This window comes from Bacillus rossius (genome assembly GCF_032445375.1).
Source record: "Bacillus rossius redtenbacheri isolate Brsri chromosome 4 unlocalized genomic scaffold, Brsri_v3 Brsri_v3_scf4_2, whole genome shotgun sequence".
In the NCBI taxonomy this organism is placed as follows: domain Eukaryota; kingdom Metazoa; phylum Arthropoda; class Insecta; order Phasmatodea; family Bacillidae; genus Bacillus; species Bacillus rossius.
In genome coordinates, this window is record NW_026962011.1 from 50,139,528 (window position 1) to 50,159,894 (window position 20,367).

General features: G+C 35.1%; 1 protein-coding gene across 4 annotated transcripts in view; it reads right to left on the bottom strand.

Moving 5' to 3' along the window:
* LOC134542227 (unconventional myosin-IXAa-like) overlaps positions 1–20,367 on the bottom strand; it is a 79,559-nt gene that overhangs the window by 50,480 nt on the left and 8,712 nt on the right. For 2 of the 4 annotated variants that reach the window (XM_063386312.1, XM_063386313.1), the window contains exons 3-12: positions 19,879–20,154; positions 18,175–18,269; positions 16,443–16,605; positions 14,787–15,116; positions 12,754–12,929; positions 11,768–11,968; positions 9,480–9,615; positions 8,548–8,746; positions 5,661–5,727; positions 611–907 (exon numbers count right to left, since the gene is read on the bottom strand). In XM_063386312.1, the coding sequence (XP_063242382.1) occupies positions 611–907; positions 5,661–5,727; positions 8,548–8,746; positions 9,480–9,615; positions 11,768–11,968; positions 12,754–12,929; positions 14,787–15,116; positions 16,443–16,605; positions 18,175–18,269; positions 19,879–20,154 (1,940 nt within the window). The remainder of the gene's footprint in view (positions 1–610; positions 908–5,660; positions 5,728–8,547; positions 8,747–9,479; positions 9,616–11,767; positions 11,969–12,753; positions 12,930–14,786; positions 15,117–16,442; positions 16,606–18,174; positions 18,270–19,878; positions 20,155–20,367) is intronic. The other 2 variants (XM_063386315.1, XM_063386314.1) reach the window with 2 other exon arrangements.

Genomic DNA, 20,367 nt, shown 5'->3' on the forward strand with positions numbered 1-20,367 from the left:
CCTTACGAATATTAATGATAACTTTTTTCACACATTTTCAAACTGATTATAACAAAACTAGGAGTGTTCAGAATATGACAGTTCTACATAGTCTAAAGATGTTAAGTATTTCTTGATACCACTAACACTCAAGTTTTCTTCCACCAATACATGCATAGATCAAACCACCCCCAAATACTTGTCGATTCAAAATACATAAATCACAAGTGCAAGAGTTTGTTAGGTTTCATTATTTTGACAGTAAAATATTCAAATCAGATTTACAGAATCTGTTTATCTACCAGTCTGCACACATATATATATTTTTTTTAATAGTAAATGCAATTTATAATTTGGTGCAGGACACTATGCACTTATATTTTACAAGTATGTTTGAAATTTACATTATGTTTGGAGGTAAAAGTAAAAAATAAAAATAACATAAACGTCCATCATGACTTAACTATTTTACGGAGCTGAAATTGATAAGACACCATGTTTTGGCATTATTTTATTTTACGCTCGGTAACTTTTTTACACTAACACAAGAGCAATACATATATATATATTTTTTTAATTAACCTCAGACTTGTGCACTCGTAATATAAGTATTTTCCTACGCCCTACGTACATGACGATCTGGTTAGCACGCTCCATGACCTTGGCTTCGTTCGGACATAGAACACGCTTGAGAGCTCCCGGCTGGTTCTTCGAGGAGTCTCTCCTTGCGGAGCTGTCAAAAACAACAAATTCCTGCCGAGCGTTGCGCTGCAGTCGTGACTTCGGCTCCGTGGAGCTCTTCGTTGTATCCTCTTCGTTGGACGACCTGTTTACACTACTGTCACTCGTGCCTCGACATTCGACGTACTTTCGTTGCTTCTGGGAACTGTTTGGCGGTGTCCCCAAGGGACTGTTTAGTGAGGATACACTGCAAACGCATAGAGGATATGCAACTAACAATTGTTAAATACATCTGTCCAGATCTGCTTCCAAACAGAATACAGAATACATAATACATGTAACATAACCATTAAAGAAACAATCTGTAGGAATTAAATTTATTTTATAATTCAATTATTTTAAACGATTCAGTAAGATTCTTTGTGATGAATTAAAACTCTGAGAGAACTGAAAATGCTGTCAGCGCAATAATGCGACATGGCTGTCAAGCTTAACACCCGGAATTCACCTGAAAAAGTCTGAACGTGACCGAGTCAGTCGATGTAAAGAGGTAGAAATGACGCAGCACACTTTCACATACTTACGCATTAGCATAATTCAGCACTCACGTACTTGCACATTTTTTTTTTTTTTTGACTTGCGACCTCAGCCAAAGAGAATTATGTATACTATACCAAATAATATAATAAGCAATAAGTTTCACTTCTGCCACACATGGACTCCTCGGAAACACTCTTTTTTTAAGCAGTAAGGCTCATCTGTACTTTTTATTTCTACAGAGCAGCTTATTACAACTTGTTTTAAAAACCATTGTACTGTATCTTACTCTTTGGTCTTCTTGTCAAAACTATATTGAAGTTCAATAATCCAGCAAAATTGCTAATACAAATACAGCATGGCTGTGATTCCAAACAAGCCGGATCTAAGACCTTTCACTATTACATAGTAGCATTTGGAAAAGTTATGACCCTCAAAAACACAAAATGTGATGACTATCACAATTTTTTTTGTATTCTGCTTGTGAAACCTAATTAGTTTTTTCGTTAGTGGTGGCCAAGATAAATTTAGGTAACATATACATAAATCTAAACGAGTGATGTATCTAATTCCAATTTTCTCGAATCCGAATGTCAAATTCCAATCCCAGCCTCAAATATACAGCTTGAATCCAAATCTAACTGTCAATGGTTATATATAGATAAAAAAGTACAATAAATGAAAAATATTAATTATGATGTTTAAACATTCTACCCTTTAAATGGATGTTTCACAAATTAAGCTTCCTGAATCAAAACTTATAGTAATTTCATTATGTAATTTTATTAATATAATTACTTGTTAAAAGTAAAATACCTTGGGGAATAGTAACAGAACAGGTATGAAGGAAAAAAAACTGACCTAGTAAACTTCAGAGGTTATCATTGTTGTTTTTTTTAATTTACTTAATCTTCTCTAATATTTTCCTTCAAATATTTTTCCTCAAATATTTAATCCTTCAAATACTAAGGATTTGATGGTATTTGAGGATTTAATTGGCCCATCCCTAATTTAAACCTTTCCCAATGATAAAAGTAACTTAACACAATAGTACCACACTATTAGTTTCTGTTCCTACAGCACACATTAAACTGACAGAATCATTTCTCTTTAAAAATGCTCACATAGAAATTTAATAAAACAAAATAGCTGGACTCTGCAAACGAGTAATAAAAATATGTAAGATTACATTTTTTAATCAGCCTGATGATGCACACTATTATTTAAATCACTAGCCAAGAACAATTTTATACCGCAAACTATATTTGATATGCTATCCGTTTGGTAGCATGACGGTTGATTGATTTATGTATTACATTATGCTTACTGTTAGTGACTGAATAATTTCTAGACTAAATTTATTTAGTTACACTATCTATAAACACAATTAACTGCTAACTACTGATGGCAAAACTACCACCATCTTTGCTAGACAGGCGCTTCGACAAGCTCTAAGTAAGTCTATAGGCCCCTTTTATTTCCAACATGCCAAAACAGCTGATAATAAGCTGAAAACTGCAGAGATAATTAAATAAACTCACAATATCTACAATAACCACAATATTTGGATTCACACAAAAGCAATGCACAGTTACTAACTTTCCAGTACTCATTGTCATTAGTTATTATGCAAACCTGTCCGCAGATTGTTCGATAAATTTTAATTTATACTTACGATTATTGTGAAATGTTTCAGGTGTATCTGCACTTAAAAAATCCTCAGCAATTGTGGATTTTAATTGAATTAATTTTTTTATAAATTTATGTAAATTAACATCTTAATGATGTGATCTTACATTAAACCTGCATAAAATATCTGCCAAATAGCTTAAGAATCGTTAGTTGAATGTAAAGTATTATTTCTGAAACTTTATATACAATGAGTTCAATCCGTTTTTATAAATGTTAAAAGTTTTTTTTCTTTCACATAACTGAACAACCTTTCAAATTAAATCACATAGAGTTCTACATCTTTCAAAAGCAGAGAATTAAGGGTTGTGTCTGTTTTCCACCCATGTGACATTCCAAGAGGTGGAGATTCTCATCAACTTAAGCATGCATCATGATCATGAGTCATGGAGAGATCATTTATGAGCAATCACTTATCAGGCAAAACATAGACTGTTCAAGCATATTACTATCCTAAAGGTGTCCCATTAAAACTTTCAATGTATAAGAGGCCCAAAACGTAAAACTCTTGTCTTCACTTGTTTTTAAAGACTGAAGAAAAGAGTTTTTAAGTGCTTTCCTTTATGGTGATGAGTTTCTAAACTGTTTGGCTTCTATATTATCTTTGAAAGATTTGTGCAATGGGAGTGCATGACTTGATGTAAGCTTTTGGACATACGCCATTGCTAAGCTGGCTTCTATATTTTTGTAGTTTTGCTGGTGATTTCAATTTAATCCACCACTGAAGTTGATAAGTTGTAAATGATTTTATCGATTATTTAAAAAAAATGTCTTTATTTAGTAGTTTGGAGAACATTTAAAACAAATTTATATTTCAATCCTAGCATGAACAGTGTACTTTAAACCGTGTGTTGTACTACAGTTTTGAATAATTTGTTTGTACATAGCTTGACTATTAAAAATTTTTGTATGTCATTTACAATAAAAATTTGATCCACACAAAAATCTGAAAACCTTTGTTTTTGTTTCATTGCATTTTATTAGCTTTATCATCATCTCCACTAAAATTCGACCATCCTTTTCACCAAGCCAACCCATTAAAATAACAATGAGTAGTTGTCTCTCACCTATTAATTAAAAAAGGCCTCTTCACTTTGGCAGTAGTATAACATGGCAACAACTCATAATACAGTTTCTAGGCGTTTGGGAAACCCAATTTTTTTATTTCTATCCTGAAATTAAAAAGTTTTATGACAAATGGTTAATTCAAAAATTTATATCTCACAATTTAATGCACTCAATTCATACTAGGACTGAAATATAGTATGGCCTTTAGTGTTCTAAAAACCATTAAATAAATGATTATTAAATAGATAAAATCATTTATAATCATTTAACTACTTAATATGAATTTACTTAATATCAAGAGCAGAATAACAAAATTATTGAAGCAAAATAATTTAGGATAATATGTAACCTATCAACACCAACGTACTATAAACATGTATATAAATACAAGTTGACTAGCCTTAAGTGACTCTCTAACAGCTGTGTGATTAGTTCGCCAATGTCACATGTATATTATCACTCACAGTAAGCAATACTTATCAATAGCTAATAACCAAATAATAGCCCAGGGTGTTGAATTTGTCTTTCATCATTTACTTCATTTCCAACACAAATTTCTGACAAAACTACTGCAATATCAATTTAACAAATTTGTTTTGGAAAAAATAGACCAATGGCTTTCGAGAAATTGTTTGGTTGACCTAACCTGGGAGAGAAAAAATTAGCCAAAAATCAAACTGCAACACCCAAACTCATCTATCACTCACTGCAACTAAATAATCCAGAGCAATCTAATGAATATGGATTATTGCAATCATTTAACTTCAGGAAAGTAAACGGAAAAATACCAGTTCATGCAGAATTGAAAACATATGAAATCTCTTCCCAATTTCTTCTTTCAGCACACATTGTATTCCTCAAACTAAGGCCCGAATAAACATGTTCACAAGCGTGAAAACTTAACAAAACAATATACCTTTTTTTTTTATCTATCGAAAGTATTTGCAATAAAGGTAAAAACATTAACACACAGCACAAACAGTACAAAGGGTGTAAAAATGCCATTCGCAAACCAAAAAACTGAAAATTGCATATCCACTAACATGCCAACATATAGATGCAAGTGTTAAAATGAAAAGAGGAACTAAATGAAACTGTTGTGTGCACAAGTATGGTTGAGGGAGTAAGAAAGATTAAAGGTGAAAAAAGGCTATCAGCAATTAACATTTTGTGAATAAAATGTTAAATGCTACTAAATGGTTTGTTCACGCAATAGACTAGGTTGATGACTTACGCAATTCTGTTAATAGTAAGGTTCACTGCTGATACTGTCACAAGATGGCTACAGGAAAACAACAAGAAATTAATACGAAAGTCAAAAATCGAGAAACAATTGAACTATATCTTTAAAACTGCGAAAAATGTAAAAAAAAAAAAAAAAAAACATTATTTTAACAACACATTAACTGTAAATGTCATAAAAACCTTTTAAAAAAAATTACTCCCATTCAAATTTTTAGAAATGTATATACTAACATGGAAAAAAAAAATGAACATATGATGAAGTATGATGAAATTATTCCAAAGTATTAATTCTATTGCTCTTTATATAGAACTACTGGGTTTAAGCTGATTTATTTAGGGTGATTGGCACTAATCCTGACACTGAAATTTCACTTCAATGAGAAACAAGAACACACCACGAACTCTCTTAACATGCCTGCAACATATAATTTGGGTGACAAGAGAGGAAATTAAATACTAACCTGATAATATTTTCATTTGGTGTGTGGTTACGATACCGATTTTGAGCCATTCCAGGCTTCGATCCATCTGAAATAAAAATATTTAACATGCATAAAGTGATCACAAATATGCATTTATTTATACTTACAAGTTAAACACATTAAATTAACTTATTTTTAATTATTAATCTTTTATCTATTTCCTAATATCCTAAAGACCATTTTCAATTCTTAAGGCTTCAAATTAAATCTTAGTTTTTACACACTTTACAAGCTTAAGTTAAATAAAGTGATTCAATGTTTTCAGGTTTGATTTCCAGCGAGGTCACGATGTACCACTAACATCAAACAGACGAAACTCACAAATACGAGTAAGGATGTTATGAGATGTTTGAAGGTGTATGTGTTTCGTAAAGCATAATAAGTCTGACTGTACAAAACATAAAAAAAATTATAAAGTATTTGTGAGAGCTTTTCGGAACCATAAGCAGCATTTAGTTGATAAAAGAAAAGTGAGTTTTACTGCTGCAGCACAAAAGCATTAAGTATTTTTTGATGTGATAACGTCTTATAAATTGATGAACGCCGGCTGCACGCACGAAAAATTGTCACGTTCCACCTGAGCCGAGCGTGCAAGAACCGACCAACCACCGTGCGAGAAAATCTATAATATCAAACAGGTTAAGGCGGGCTTTTTAACTAATTGTTCGCGATTATATTTAACCAATTTATTTAAATTAAATTTGCAAAAACTGTAAATAATATTTGAAAATTAAAAAGTATGCAATTATTCATCAATGTTTTCTTATGACATTATCACGTAAAATTATAGTCAGTAAACCGACTTTACAGACAAACCACCCCCCCCCCCCCCTTTTTTTAATTTTGAGTTTTCAGTGAAATGGATTGGGTATCGCTTCATAAAAAACAAAGGGAGGAAGTAAAGAATGCAGAAAGGAGGGGGCCAGGCATTTGACTGAGGAGGAGGAGGCTACCTTTGATAGCAGCCACAGGTAAGAGAGGAAGGAAACGGAAGGGACCTTAGGTAAAACTCACCGCATTCTCTTTCTCTTCTTCTCTCCCACCACATACCAAAAGTTTTACAGCAGTCCTATCTGTCACATCTGGTGCCGAAGTTCAGAAATCAAACAGCAGCAGTTAAACTAGCTTAAGTGACAGTTCCAATGCAGAGCGGGAGAATGCAAAGTACAGTACAACTGCATGTCTTGTAGAGACTTATTAACAGAATTTAAAACTGTTAAAGGTAAAATTTAGTAGAGACCTTTTTTGTTCATAATTTCATTTGCTACAATATTTTTACTAATAGGTACTAATTCTTTTTCTTTACAACACACAATTTTTTAAATGAGATGTGACACTGAGACATTTCTGGAACGTGTGGGAACTTTAGACTTAAGTATTCAATTATTTTTCAATATTCAAATATAATGAGTACTCGTGGTTAAGAAAATATCTTCTCTGTCATTGACAGTACTCATAAAAGTGAGGTTTCACCGTGGTAGTAGAAGTTGAGTTTTCTAAGCACAACAAAAATTGCTTATATAAACTCACACGTAGTAGTAATAAAAAAAATAACAAATGCAATACATTCAAAGAGAAGGAAAGCACACACAATATCTGCAAGATGTATACACATATTTTTCTGGAAAAGCCAGCTTCATTAATTAGAAAGAAGCAGTAGTTGTAAAAAAAATTTCTTTGAAGAGCATACATATGACTCAACAGTCAAAAAAAAATTTCATGAAATATAGTTGCCACTCCACCTACAATTAATCATACATGAATGAACAAAAAACATTGGATCAGTAAGCAACCTTCAGAATTTGTACAACAGTCTACTATGTAGATAGTTTCTAATATTTTGTAAAGATGCTTAGTTACACTAGGCAATAATTGTAATGTGTTCACCTCTGAAATGTCCCCACAAATTTTATCTTGCTATTACACAAGTATTTAAGTTTATACAAGTTTTAATATTTATTTAAAAGCAGTGGCACTCCTGTCATCCTCATGTTATCAGAAATGACCAGTTGTATGGACTTGGCATTTTACGAAGGATATTTTACAAATTTGAAATTTTAAACTACATAATTTTGCTGGAAAAAAAAAATCATTTATTTAGAAAATTAGCTCAAACAGCATTAAGAGGCCACTCCAGTGTTTCAGGGGCACTACGCAACCTGCGTTAACCTCATAAGATTCAATGCTATTTTCATTTTGGTTATAACTAATTAACTAATATAGATTTCGAAATGATGCTTGCTTGATATGTAAGACAACGATGCTCTTATCAAAGCCCCTTTCTTCAAAAACGTGCATAAATTATGGTTCAAACCTAGACAATACACTTATGCATTATTAGTAAAGATTAGAATAAAACCATAATTTCTGCACGTTTTTGAAGAAAGGGGCTTTGATAAGAGCATCGTTGTCTTACATATCAAGCAAGCATCATTTCGAAATCTATATCAGTTAATATAAGCAAAATGAAAATAGCATTGAATCTTACGAGGTTAGCGCGGGTTGGCGTAGTGCCCCTGAAACACTGGAGCGGCCTCTTAATGTTAGAAATTAGCAACAAAAAAAAAAGTACCGATTGTGCTGAAAATCGGTGGACGATCGTTAAATTACATAATATTAATAATTCAAACTACGAAAATATGATTGAAAAGTCAAATCGATGGTCGTTCCAATCAAGTGGAAGAGAGATGCCACGCATGCGTACAATGAGAAAACAGGACACATCCATAGTGGGACATCCGTAGTGGGACACTTTTTCGTGCGTGCAGCCGGCGTTCATCGATTTATTAGACGTTGTCACATCAAAAAAAAAAAAAATGAGCGAAACGATACCAAGTACGGCAATGTGCCCCGCGAAGGCACGCACCTCTGCCGGAGCGCTGCCTGCGGCCGGCCTCGTGGAAGGCGAAGTAGCCGCGGAAGAAGGCGCGCACGATGGCCCAGCGGAACACGGCCACCGGGTCCGCCCCCACCAGCTCCCGCACGAACGCCATGCTGCTGTTCTTCAGCACGCCCACTATGTCCTGCCTCATGAGGTCCAGGTTCTTCTCGCGCATCTCCGCCGCCTGGCGTGAAACAACGTCGCGACTCACAGACTGCCGCCACCGCAGACCAGGTGCGGAAACCACTCGCTCGACGAGCGTCAGAAACCACAACATCGAACACCCCCGCCGGGAGCTGCAGTTACGTACGTGTTTCGAAACCGAATCCAACATTCCCAAACTAATCGCAAAAACACACGCGTACTTATCACTTTCCTCCCCTGCCAATGTGATGTCCCAAAAAATAAAGATGCTAAGTAAACAAACATAAAGTTGACAAAGTAGTAATGAAGGGTTAGCTGCAAATAATTCTAAATAGTATTTATTTACGGTTACCCAGCAAACCTTAAAACTTAGCAATTTTTTTTTTTACAAATGAGGTAGGCAGTGAAATAACTTTATAATATTGGACGCTATTTAATGATATGAAAATCCTAGTAAACATGCCGTAAAACCAAAATCATTACAGACAATTAACCTGTGGACACCCACAAAATGACATTATAAGTACAGAAAAACCTAAAAATAATATAAATAATCTAAATACGAAGATAATGATTCAGACTGCCAGCTTTGTAAAAAGAATTAGTAAAAAAAGGTTTAAGTTTCAGTTATGCATTTCAAAGTACACTTTTGGACACAACAACTAAAACAATCATTCAAGGAAAAGACCTTGGTTAGGACTATTATAAACTGAAGCAACGTACTACAGAATTATTTGAATTCTGCATTACCACACAAACTCTCGGTCACACACCTGATATTTGACTTTCCCAGCATAGTGCCGGACTATGAATGCTGCCTCCCTGCGCTGTGGGATCTCGTAGAAGTTGTTGTCCTTGTGGACAGAATTGAACTTCTGCAGCAATGTCTCATTGGTTGCACCTGGAAAACTGAAACGGAAGAACAAAATACACTGTAATTGCCTGCTATTCTAAAAGAATGCAAAACAGGTGTTATTATTAAAGATTACTATAATTTCCAGTATTCATAAATTCTCCCCTTTCCCAGCCAAACAAAAAATACTTCAGATACTGTACACATAAAGTTCTTTGCAAAAAAAAATTCATTACTGACACATGACACATTAAAGACCAAACGATCATACTTACAGAAATAAAACTTTTACAGAACTATTTCAAATTCAATTCAGTTTAGATATTCAAAGTTGCCTTACGTTTTATGTCTCCATTTTTAGGTCTGGCTAATTCTTTGGTGTGCAACTTTCAGTGTTATCTTAAAGAATTATTTACACTGTACAGTACATTTTTGAGTTTTTAACACTGCTTTGAACAGTAAACAGTACGAAAAAGTCTGCATTTGATGGTCTGATAAAAAAACCTGCATACTCTGTGTGAAAATCTAACAATGTTAATTGTAGATTTGATGGCAAAGCTTAACGTTAGTGATGGGTCGAGTCACCCTATTTCAGCATCGAGTCGAGTTCGAGTTAAACAAAGAAATTTATCTTCGAGTCGAGCTCGAGTCGAACTCATAGAAATTTGTCTTCGAGTCGAACTCGAGCCGAACTCATGGAAATTTGTTGAGATGAGTCAAACTTAGCGAGGTTCAAGTGGCAGAATGATGAGCGAAATAAATATAAGTTAAATATTTCTCAATATAATATATGTAATTAAATATGAAAACTTTGAATTATATAAGGTTTCCCTACACATTTTGATTTTTGTATTTTTTTTTAATCTTCATACTGACGCTTTAAGTGAAAATGCACATCCAAGTGACGAATCAGACGTGAATTTGATGATGACTGAGTCTTGTATTTTTTGCAGCACTTGCATTTAGCTGTCTGATGATCAAATTTTTCAAAAAATTCCCAAATCTCTGCTTTTGATTTCTATTCGTCACTTTTTGACGTCCCAGTCCGTACAAACATATCTATTCCACTAATACTAAACCGTTTATGATTAATACGACGCCGGCGAAGCAAACTCAAGTGTAAACATAAACTTCAGGAGCCTCAATTTTCCGTTCGGCCATGGAAAACTGGTTGGAGATTTCAATTATTGTTGATATCAATTTGCCAAAGTGGCAACATTCCCTGGCTGTATGATGACTTACGTAGGCCATTGGCCCGGAGTTAAAATGGCGGCTATCTAGTGTTTAGTAGTAAATATTATTTACTTCCAAAGCTGCCCAAATATTAACGTGGTCTTGTTCATGACTGAATCTAGAGAACATTTTTTAAATTCCGTTATAGTTAAATAAAGGTATTTTGTTGCAGTTATAAATATTAAGTGCATATTGAAGGATGGGATACACTGTTTGCGGTTACACACGATCAAAAATAAATAATCTTCCGACTTCGTTTTCAAGGTTTTCAGTGTTGGATCAGAGGTTTTCCACTAGGTAGGCCTAAATAATACATTATATTTTATTTTAAAGTGCATGGTTTCGGATAAGTACCTACCTTCACTATTGGAAATTGTGCAACATTATAGTCGAGCCAAAAACTAAACTTTGACGAGACTCGAGGACACGATCTTAATCAACTCGGTTTTCGAGTCGAGTTTAGTTTCGCCGGCTCGACTCGACTCGCTCGATTTTTCGAGTCTCGACCCATCACTACTTAACGTAATAATTAAAAACCAAATTTTGACTTTGCTGGTGACAGTGTATAGCAAAAGTCCGGGGACCACATCAATGAGATATTAAAACACAAAAAAAAAAACTTCCTCTGACATGCAAGCCGTTTTAAAGAGCGTATACCTGGCAATGTTTGAGTTTAAACAGTTCTAAGTTTTAAGTGTTCCAATATTTTTTCAGCATGAAAAAACGTATCAATATGTAACGTAACAGAAACGTACAAAAAAAATACCCAGGACCAAAAACCAAAGATTTGAAAAAGGGTGTTCCAGGTCAGGTATTTTTAAAGGAACCGGTACCGGACCCAAAAAAAATCGGAAAACCTCAAAGGTTTTAAACAACACTGTCTCGGAAAAGAAATAAAGAGGGGGAGGGGAGAGGGGAACTGTTGTTTGCAACAACCCCGATGTTGACGAGTCAGCAGAAACGCGCCGCACGCACTTGCACTGGTCGTCCAGCAGGCACAGCAGGCCGCTGGGCTTGCCCTCGATCAGCTGCAAGCACTGGGTGTTGTCCATGAAGGCGATGTCCGTCCAGCGGATGCCCTCCTTGCGGTACTCCTCCTGCTCGTACTTGAACACGTGCTGGTTGAAGTAGTACTGCAGGTGCTCGTTGGCGTAGTTGATGCAGAACTGCTCGAAGCTACACACGACACAACACTTTCGCAAGCTCTGCAAACATCGCGTGACCGATAAAACACATCTTTATACTTCCCGTACAATAAAAAAAAATTAACTGCCAGGCCTAAAACAGGGTTCCCACTTTATTACTTCAGCTCATTTCCCTGGGTTTTCCCTGTCTCATCTGCATGTTTGGCAAACTAAGAGATATAATATACAATACAAATTACTATCAAAACCCATTTCAACAAACAAAACATAACATGCAAAATTGACCATTCGATGTTTTCCTGCACAATATACAGTCACTTTAATTTACATCAACACTCTGTAGTCAACACAGCCAATCTCCGAAAAATAACGCATAAATTTGTTTTACCAAACTTCTGAATGATACATTATGGATTATCAAGCGTGATCAGGCTAAAGATCTATTGTTATGTATTTTATTCAGCTTCAAATTATTACTTGGTTGCTTGTATCCCTTACATTTAATAAATGTCAGTAAAAACCTTATATGAATTGCTAACAGCATATAAATTTATGGTTAAAATAAACTGTTTACGACATGGCACGTACAGTGTGAAAAATTACTGACGGGCTACTGTTTTGTACTTAAGATATTGACAATTAAACTGTTTTCTCCCGGTTTTCACGACAGCTTTTCAACTACCTGTCCAGTATTTTCCTGTCTGCGGGAACCCAGTAAAATAGCTGTAAAATTAATTTAAACCTGCCAAGTTATCCCGTGCAACGTCATCTGTTTTGCGAGCCAAACTGAGGGATGTTCAGGGCCTCCTTCCTTACCTGTTGCAAAGACCAAAGTCTTCAAAACCAAAGATGTCCAGAACGCCAATGGAGTTTCCCTGATGATCACGGAGGGTGTCCTTCTTGGACAAGAGAGCGTGGTTGACTTGCAGCACGATCCAGTCGAACAGAGCCCCATACAGACACTTGGCCATTGCGTCACGTGCGGCCACAGCCTGCCGAGGAAACACAAACGTACTTACCAAACTGCAACGTTTATCCAAACACTTAAGAATACGTACATACAGTTTGTTATTGAATTAGAGTTAACACTTGGAACATGAGACTGTTTTGTACCAATAATGTGCAAGAAAACCTAATTTGAAATACTTGTGTAAAATATACACTAAAAAAAATTTTCCCACACAAATACCTTAGAATTATTGAGATAGTTTTCCATTGCATAACACTTTAAGGTTTGTTATTTTTTTTCTTTCAAGCTCATACAGTATATATTTATTCTACAACAGAAACCCTCCAACATGTAAAGCTAGAAGATAAATTTTTAGTATTTCACAGGGTTGGTTGGTTGGCTAAAACCACAATGGTTTAGACCAAGATTTAAACTATGGTTTAAACCAAATAGTTTTCATAAAAAAGAAAAGGTTTTTTTTTTAAATAATATATCTTTTTAAATAGAATATCTAATTTTTTTAATGAAAAATCTGAGTCCACTCTAATAGCAACAAAAGTTACCTCATTAATGTTTCTTGTGATTTACTAGAACAAAAATTTATATACTAATCAGGGTATTATCATTTAAATTATATTAATAAGTTGTAAATTATATCAAGCTAAATACTCTTGTAAAATTTAATTAATTAGTGACTTGTAGACAGAGAGTAAAAAAAGAGGAAATAAATAAATTTATAATTAAAAAAATTCCTATTCTGTGGGAAACACCCATTCTATGGAGAATACTGGTCCTGTGGGGAAATACCCTATCTGTGGTTAAGTCCCAGTCAGATGTGCAGATTTGATGTTATAACTTTTCTGGTTCAACATGAGTGGCAGAAAGCAGGATGTTGTATGGCTTTCATTTGAACATGCTGAAAACCAAAATAACTAACATAATAAAAAAAAGTTGGTTATACAAAAAAAACTGGTTTGAACCACAACAAATACCAGGTTGTTTAGTATTTTTTAAAGTGGTTTTTTTCCAACCCTGATATTTCAAGATCATTCTCTCAAAATACAAATAGTCATTAGTTAAATTTTTATTTACATAACCATAAACAGTCACAGTTATAAGTCATTGTCACTAATAAATTTGGAGTAAGTTAACAGTGTCATTCTTCATTTATCACTTAGAGAGTTATTTTGACCGAGATGTTCCCTAACACTCTTCAATATCAGCAATTCTTATCCACCAAATTCCCCGACTCTTTCCAGTTTTCCCAGTTGCCAGACATACTGTTAAGGTATAGGGTTATATGTTGCACAAATATGCACAGAGACTGAAGACACTAAAGATGGCATGACTTCTAATATTAACCTAGAATCCAAACCACTTGGGTACAGAGTCAGCGCTCACAAATTTGAGTAGTGCCAGGGGTTGGAATTAGTGATGTGACCATCTACCACCTGTCTGATGGATTACGATACAGCAGGATGCTGATAGTCATATTAAACAAATAAACACATAATTTATTATAAAATGCTGTATCCTTGGTGTGACTGGAAAATGAGTGGAGGTTAACATAAAACTGAGATCAGAGATATGATTTTTAAGAACCGGAATCGAGCTGACAAACCGGTGTTTCGTTTGCAACTTATGACACTTTGACAGCAAGCTGCGCCCGAACGAAGTTCTCTTACGAGGTAAGGAAGAAACGCTTGAGTTATGTCCCAAAATGAGGCCACAGACACGCTTACCGCCTAGTCTCGTACTGCCATGTTTTACAACTACATCCCGCAGGTCCAACAGCACTTGGCGGGAGTTTCGAATGTCTAAAAGGCCATCAACCGGGAATGAAAACAGAACCGACGGGTCACCGAGCCGGCAGTCGCCGGGGGGAAGGGGGGCCACGCACCTCGGGCAGGCGGTAGTTGATGACCAGCGTCTCGCCCGAGGCCTTGGCCTTCTTGGCGGTGAGGGCGGCCAGCAGGGTCTCCTGCTTCACCCGCAGCAGCTGCGAGATGAGCCCCACGGCGTCCGGGTTGCGGACGGCCACCGCCTCGTCGTGGTGGTACGCCTGCGACTTGCGCGGCTGGAACTCCACGTTCCCCAGCAGCAGCACGGCAGACAGCACGGCGAACAGCCGGCGCTGCTTCTCCGTGCTGAAGCCGACCATCTCCATGGACTGCTTCAGGCGCGAGAACTCGTACTTCTCGTCCACGTTGTCCAGGGTGTAGCACCCACTCTGCCAACAACCGAAACACTCAATCAACAACGGGCGTTGGAACATCCGCCAAAATGTAACTAAAAACATGAAATCAACCGGAAACTCACAAGAGTTAAATCATAAAAATTTAATTTAATTTAATTTCATATAATCTGTAAAAACAAAATACAATAAAATGTGTACTCAGAAATAATAATTAAAATGTTAGTATGATCGGTCAATGGCTAATCCATTTAAAACACTAACCATAGATTAATCATGAATCAATATTTCATAATTGCTTATGCCCCAATTTTCACAGGGAAGGGGAGAGAAATGAAAAATGCACACTGAGCAAAATAGGTTTAATTTGAACTACTATCAGAAAAAGAGAAAAGGGGAGAAAAATTTAATTCTTGAAATATTTGTACAAAATAACAAAAGATAAAAATTAAATACAATAAAATGTGTGAGAAATAGTAGAAACCATCAACTTAGTACCACAATGTATGACCTAAATGGTGTGGGAAACCAAATATATATATTTTAATGTTAAATTTTGCTTCACTTAACATTAGTTTTTACATTAATGATGGCACATGTTTCAAACACACCATTTGCAGATACATTTTTTATTTTTACAAGCAGTTTTATTCTAGAGATGCTTATTACAAATGATTTTACTGTACTGGTGCATCACGTGTCAATCAAAAATGTGAATATTTTCGGTGAACTAAGTATTGGTATTATTTTTTTTTAAGGAATAAAGACAATATAATAAAAATAAAAACAGTAAACCAAAATTTCCTGTTTTAAAAATGAATTTCTCCTAAATATAAAACCATAATCTCTTGTCCCTATGCATAATACATTAACACAATTCATAAAAAAAAATAACATTTAAATCTTCTTATCTAAAAATGAAACTAGCTTGAAAATAAAAACATAAAAATTTTGTCTCCAGTCAAAGTGTATCTGTAGTAGAATAGAAATTATGTAATATAATTATGTTTTTAAAATAAATTGTGGTGTTCTATTTCTCGAACCTGTCAATTTTGTCGTCCAGTGATTGAACCAAGGACAGGAACTGATCGAATAAATCAGTATATTAATAAGTTATTTTCTGATGAATTTTGAACTATTTCCCCGAATTTCTAGCTAAGTAATTACACAATTACAAGATGGTGCCCAAATGTCAAGATGGTGGGTGCCACAGTAATGATAAATTATGGCTGCACTCTTAGTGAGTAAAAATTAAACTAACACGATGGTGGCGTGCTCTTGGTAGTCGAAACAACACGGTGGCCTCCTGCAGAATAAAACAAGATTGTGGACGTGACGTCACACTTCGTCGAGTGGCTCTACCTTGCTGAGGTAATGGTACTCCTCTATGCTGCGCAGGTGCAACAGAAGCTTCTCAGCGTCCGAGGCGCCGGCCAGCAGGTAGTAGAACACGTGGTAGTTGCGCTCGTTGCGACCTTGGGAGCATATCCGCGACTTCTCCAGCAGGTACTTCTGCACCACCGCGCTGGGAAACAAGTCACGCACAATACTCATCAGCCTCTTGCCCGCCGATTCTACCTTTCCAATAACAACTTTCATTTTTAGATTGAATATCACAATATTCACTAATATCAAATATTTATCAAATCAACTTTTATCATTCAATAAACCTTCTTTTTTGACAATTCATTGCAGTCCGAGAATGATTTATCGAAAAAAATTCGCTAAAATAAAAAAAGAGAGGAATATAAATGAAACCATATAAAAAAAGAGGTCTAAAATGAAGGAAAAAAAAATAACTGGCAATGCATTTTCTTTAAACGAGTAAAATTTTAAGTATGAAATTTTTTTGTTGATCTCACTGATAAAATTTGTCAACTTGAGTATTATTAATCATTTTAAATCATAATGACTGATTATTTATTTTTATTTATAAAATAGGATGCTGGTATGTATGTATGTATGACATTCATAAACTCTGACACCATTTGACCGATCGCCATTAAAGTTGGCATTTCAAAGTGTTTTCTCATGGAGAAGGTTTTTATGCTATCCATTTTTTTTGTAACTCACCACTAGATGGTGCTGCAGTGCATCAGCTTCTAAAGTGGTCAACTGATCGCTATGAAAATTGGTATATTGTGATGTTTACTGCCCTTAATCCTCAATAACAAATAGTTATTGTGACTGTGATTAGTAATTTGTGAGTGAGTTTAAAATGGAATATTATTATCGTCTGAAGTGCTGGACATTGATTTGAATAACCATTATTATTTTGTTTATAAACAAATTATATTTGTGCCAACTATCTTTGGAGGTCTCATCTGTCAATAAACATTAAATGTTGAAAAATATTTTAAATGCTACGCAAAAACCGAACATTGAAAGATCAACCAGAAATGTGCTGCAACTGTCAGCCAGTAGAGCTGCTGAAACATCTGAAACGCAAAAGGCACACCGGAAAAATAACCGGATCAGAGCCTCTACTTCAGTTAACTCAAGAATTAAAAATTCCATCTAAAAATCAGTGATAATTTAGTAAAATCGGGAATACATTTGTGGGCCTTATATCCATAAAAACAGACAAAATCAGTGAAATCAGCAGGCATGACCTAACCATATAATGCAGAACAAACTTTAATGCAAATCATGTCACTTACCTTACATGTTTGAGTGAAAGTATTTCTTGACATACATGGAATATTTTCTGTGATAGTACTATATAGAACAAAGGAGTAACAATAGCTTAACTACAACATGTAAGGGCCTACTTAATATGCATTATTTCTGTAAGCAGCAAAAATATGTGCTGCAGAACATAAAACAATAACTGAGACAATGAATAAAATAATAATGGATAGGAGAGAGAGAAAAATAAAGAATGTCATAAACATGGTTACAAATTAAGCACATTATTCAACACATTTAAGCAATACAAACTACAAAGAAACCACTAGTCTCATACAAATTATGTATGTATATACATTTAGCGAAAGTATATTAATAACAGATTTTAAACAAAACTCCTAAAATTACACTAAGATTATAGTACTCTTAATTAACAACTGCACATACGAACAAACTAAGTACTCACCCATGAACCATTCCATTTTCCTTGTAATTCACTTGAATGAATTTTCCAAACCGGCTGGAATTGTTGTTGTGTGCTGTTTTTGCATTACCAAAAGCCTATAAAGTAGAAAATGATTCATTAAAACTCATCTATTTCAAAGGCAGTATAAATCCTACTCATGGCATTTGCAAATTCTAATTTGTCGGAAAAAAAATATGTGACGCTCCATGTATTCCATGCAATATCATAGAAACTCACATGTTTATAATTTCATATAATCTGTAAAAACAAAATACAATAAAATGTGTACTCAGAAATAATAATTAAAATATTAGCATGATCAGTCAACAGCTAATCCATTTAAAACACTAACCATAGATAATAAAGCATGAATCATGAATCATTATTTCATAATTGCTTATGCCCCAATTTTCACAGGGAAGGGGAGAGAAATAATTGCACACTGAGCAATATAGGTTTAATTTGAACTAATATCAGAAAAAGAAAAGAAAAAAAGAGAGAAAAAATTAATTCTTGAAATATTTGTACAAAATAAAAGATTAAAATTAAATACAATAAAATGTGTGAGAAATAGTATAAACTATTATTATTATGGTATAGTAATGTAAAATATTTTATTGTAGTGCTATCCAGATGATGGCTATGGAACTACATCATCAGACACCAAAGTGTTGGGCTATGTAAATTTAGTGAAATGTATATTTATAAAAAAAACATCCAAAATACAAAAATTTACATTTAAAAACATGCATGCAATTTAGAATCACAATGTGCAACAGGAAAATAAAGTATTATTTAGTTAATTAATTCACCTTCTTCAGCCAGAGCAGCTAAACTATAGAATTTTTTATTACATGTCCAGATAAGAGTGAGATCAAGAGATGGACACACTAGGTAGCAATGAGTCTGTTTATCTAGTAGCACAAAACTAAATCAAACCTTGTAAAAATAAATTAAAATTTTAAAGTTATTTTATTTCAATTATATTTAGGACATTAAGTATTTTATTTAGTTTCAACTTTAAAAAACCTTTTAATTATTACTTTTAAACATGAGAAACACAAGTTTTATTACGTATTGCACGTTGTTGAATTTTGTGAAGACAAAGAAGACAATATGGCGTGACAAAAGTGACTGGTGTGTTAGCTGCCCAGTGTCTCATTCAGTAAAAGAAATTTTTGTGAAATATGTGTGAATTTGATACGTACTGCGTGAGTTATACTACAAGGAAAGAAGACTAAATAACATTTATATGGTTTTCTTTCATTTCCCAACATTATATCAACTAAATAAAATATTACAAAGCTGCAACTTCAAATGCTAAAGAAAAAATTGCTAGTATTAATAGAATTTACACACAATTTGAGCATTTATTGCAAAACCCTTAGAGTTTATGAATAAACTAATCATTTACTGATTTGCAATCGGTTTGTTGTAAATTAAAAACATTTAAAAAAAAAAAGGGGGGGGGGGGTTGTACGTAAAGTCTCGGTTTAAGGACAATAATTTTACGTGATGACGTTATATCAAATTTTTTTAAATGGCTGCTGTTAAAAAGCCCGCCTTAACCTGTTTGATATTATAGAAGATTTTCTCGCGCGGTGGTTGGCCGTTGGTTCTTGCACGCTCGGCTCAGGCGGAACGTGACAATTCATTGTGCGTGCAGCCGGCGTTCAAGTTTGCGACCTCGCCAGCACCGCTCACCTCGAGGACGGGCCCCGCGCTCAGGATGGTCTGCTCCACCCCGCTGCCGTGGCTGCCCTTCTGCGAGAGCGCGGTGAGGTGGTGCAGCAGGAAGTTGGTGCTCTCCGTCTTGCCGCTGCCGCTCTCCCCGCTGATCACCACGCACTGGTTGCGCCGCCCCTTCAGCATGCAGTGGTAGGCGGCGTCCGCCACCGCGAAGATGTGCGGCGGCAGCTCGGGCCCCAGCCGCCGGTTCTGGTACAGCTTCACGTACTTCGGGTTGTAGATGGGGTGGAACTGCAGACCACACGCAAACACTGCTGCACCCGCAACGCACCGGACCTGCTCACAGGCTGTCACTGCCAGAACCACCTACGCCCTCGTTCCCAGGAGGAACAACTTGATAGCTAGCAAATATTTCAAAAGGCAGTTTAAGGATTACTAATGATGCAATCCATATTTTTGTAGACACTTGGGAAACATTTTATTTTATAACATTTTATAATATGT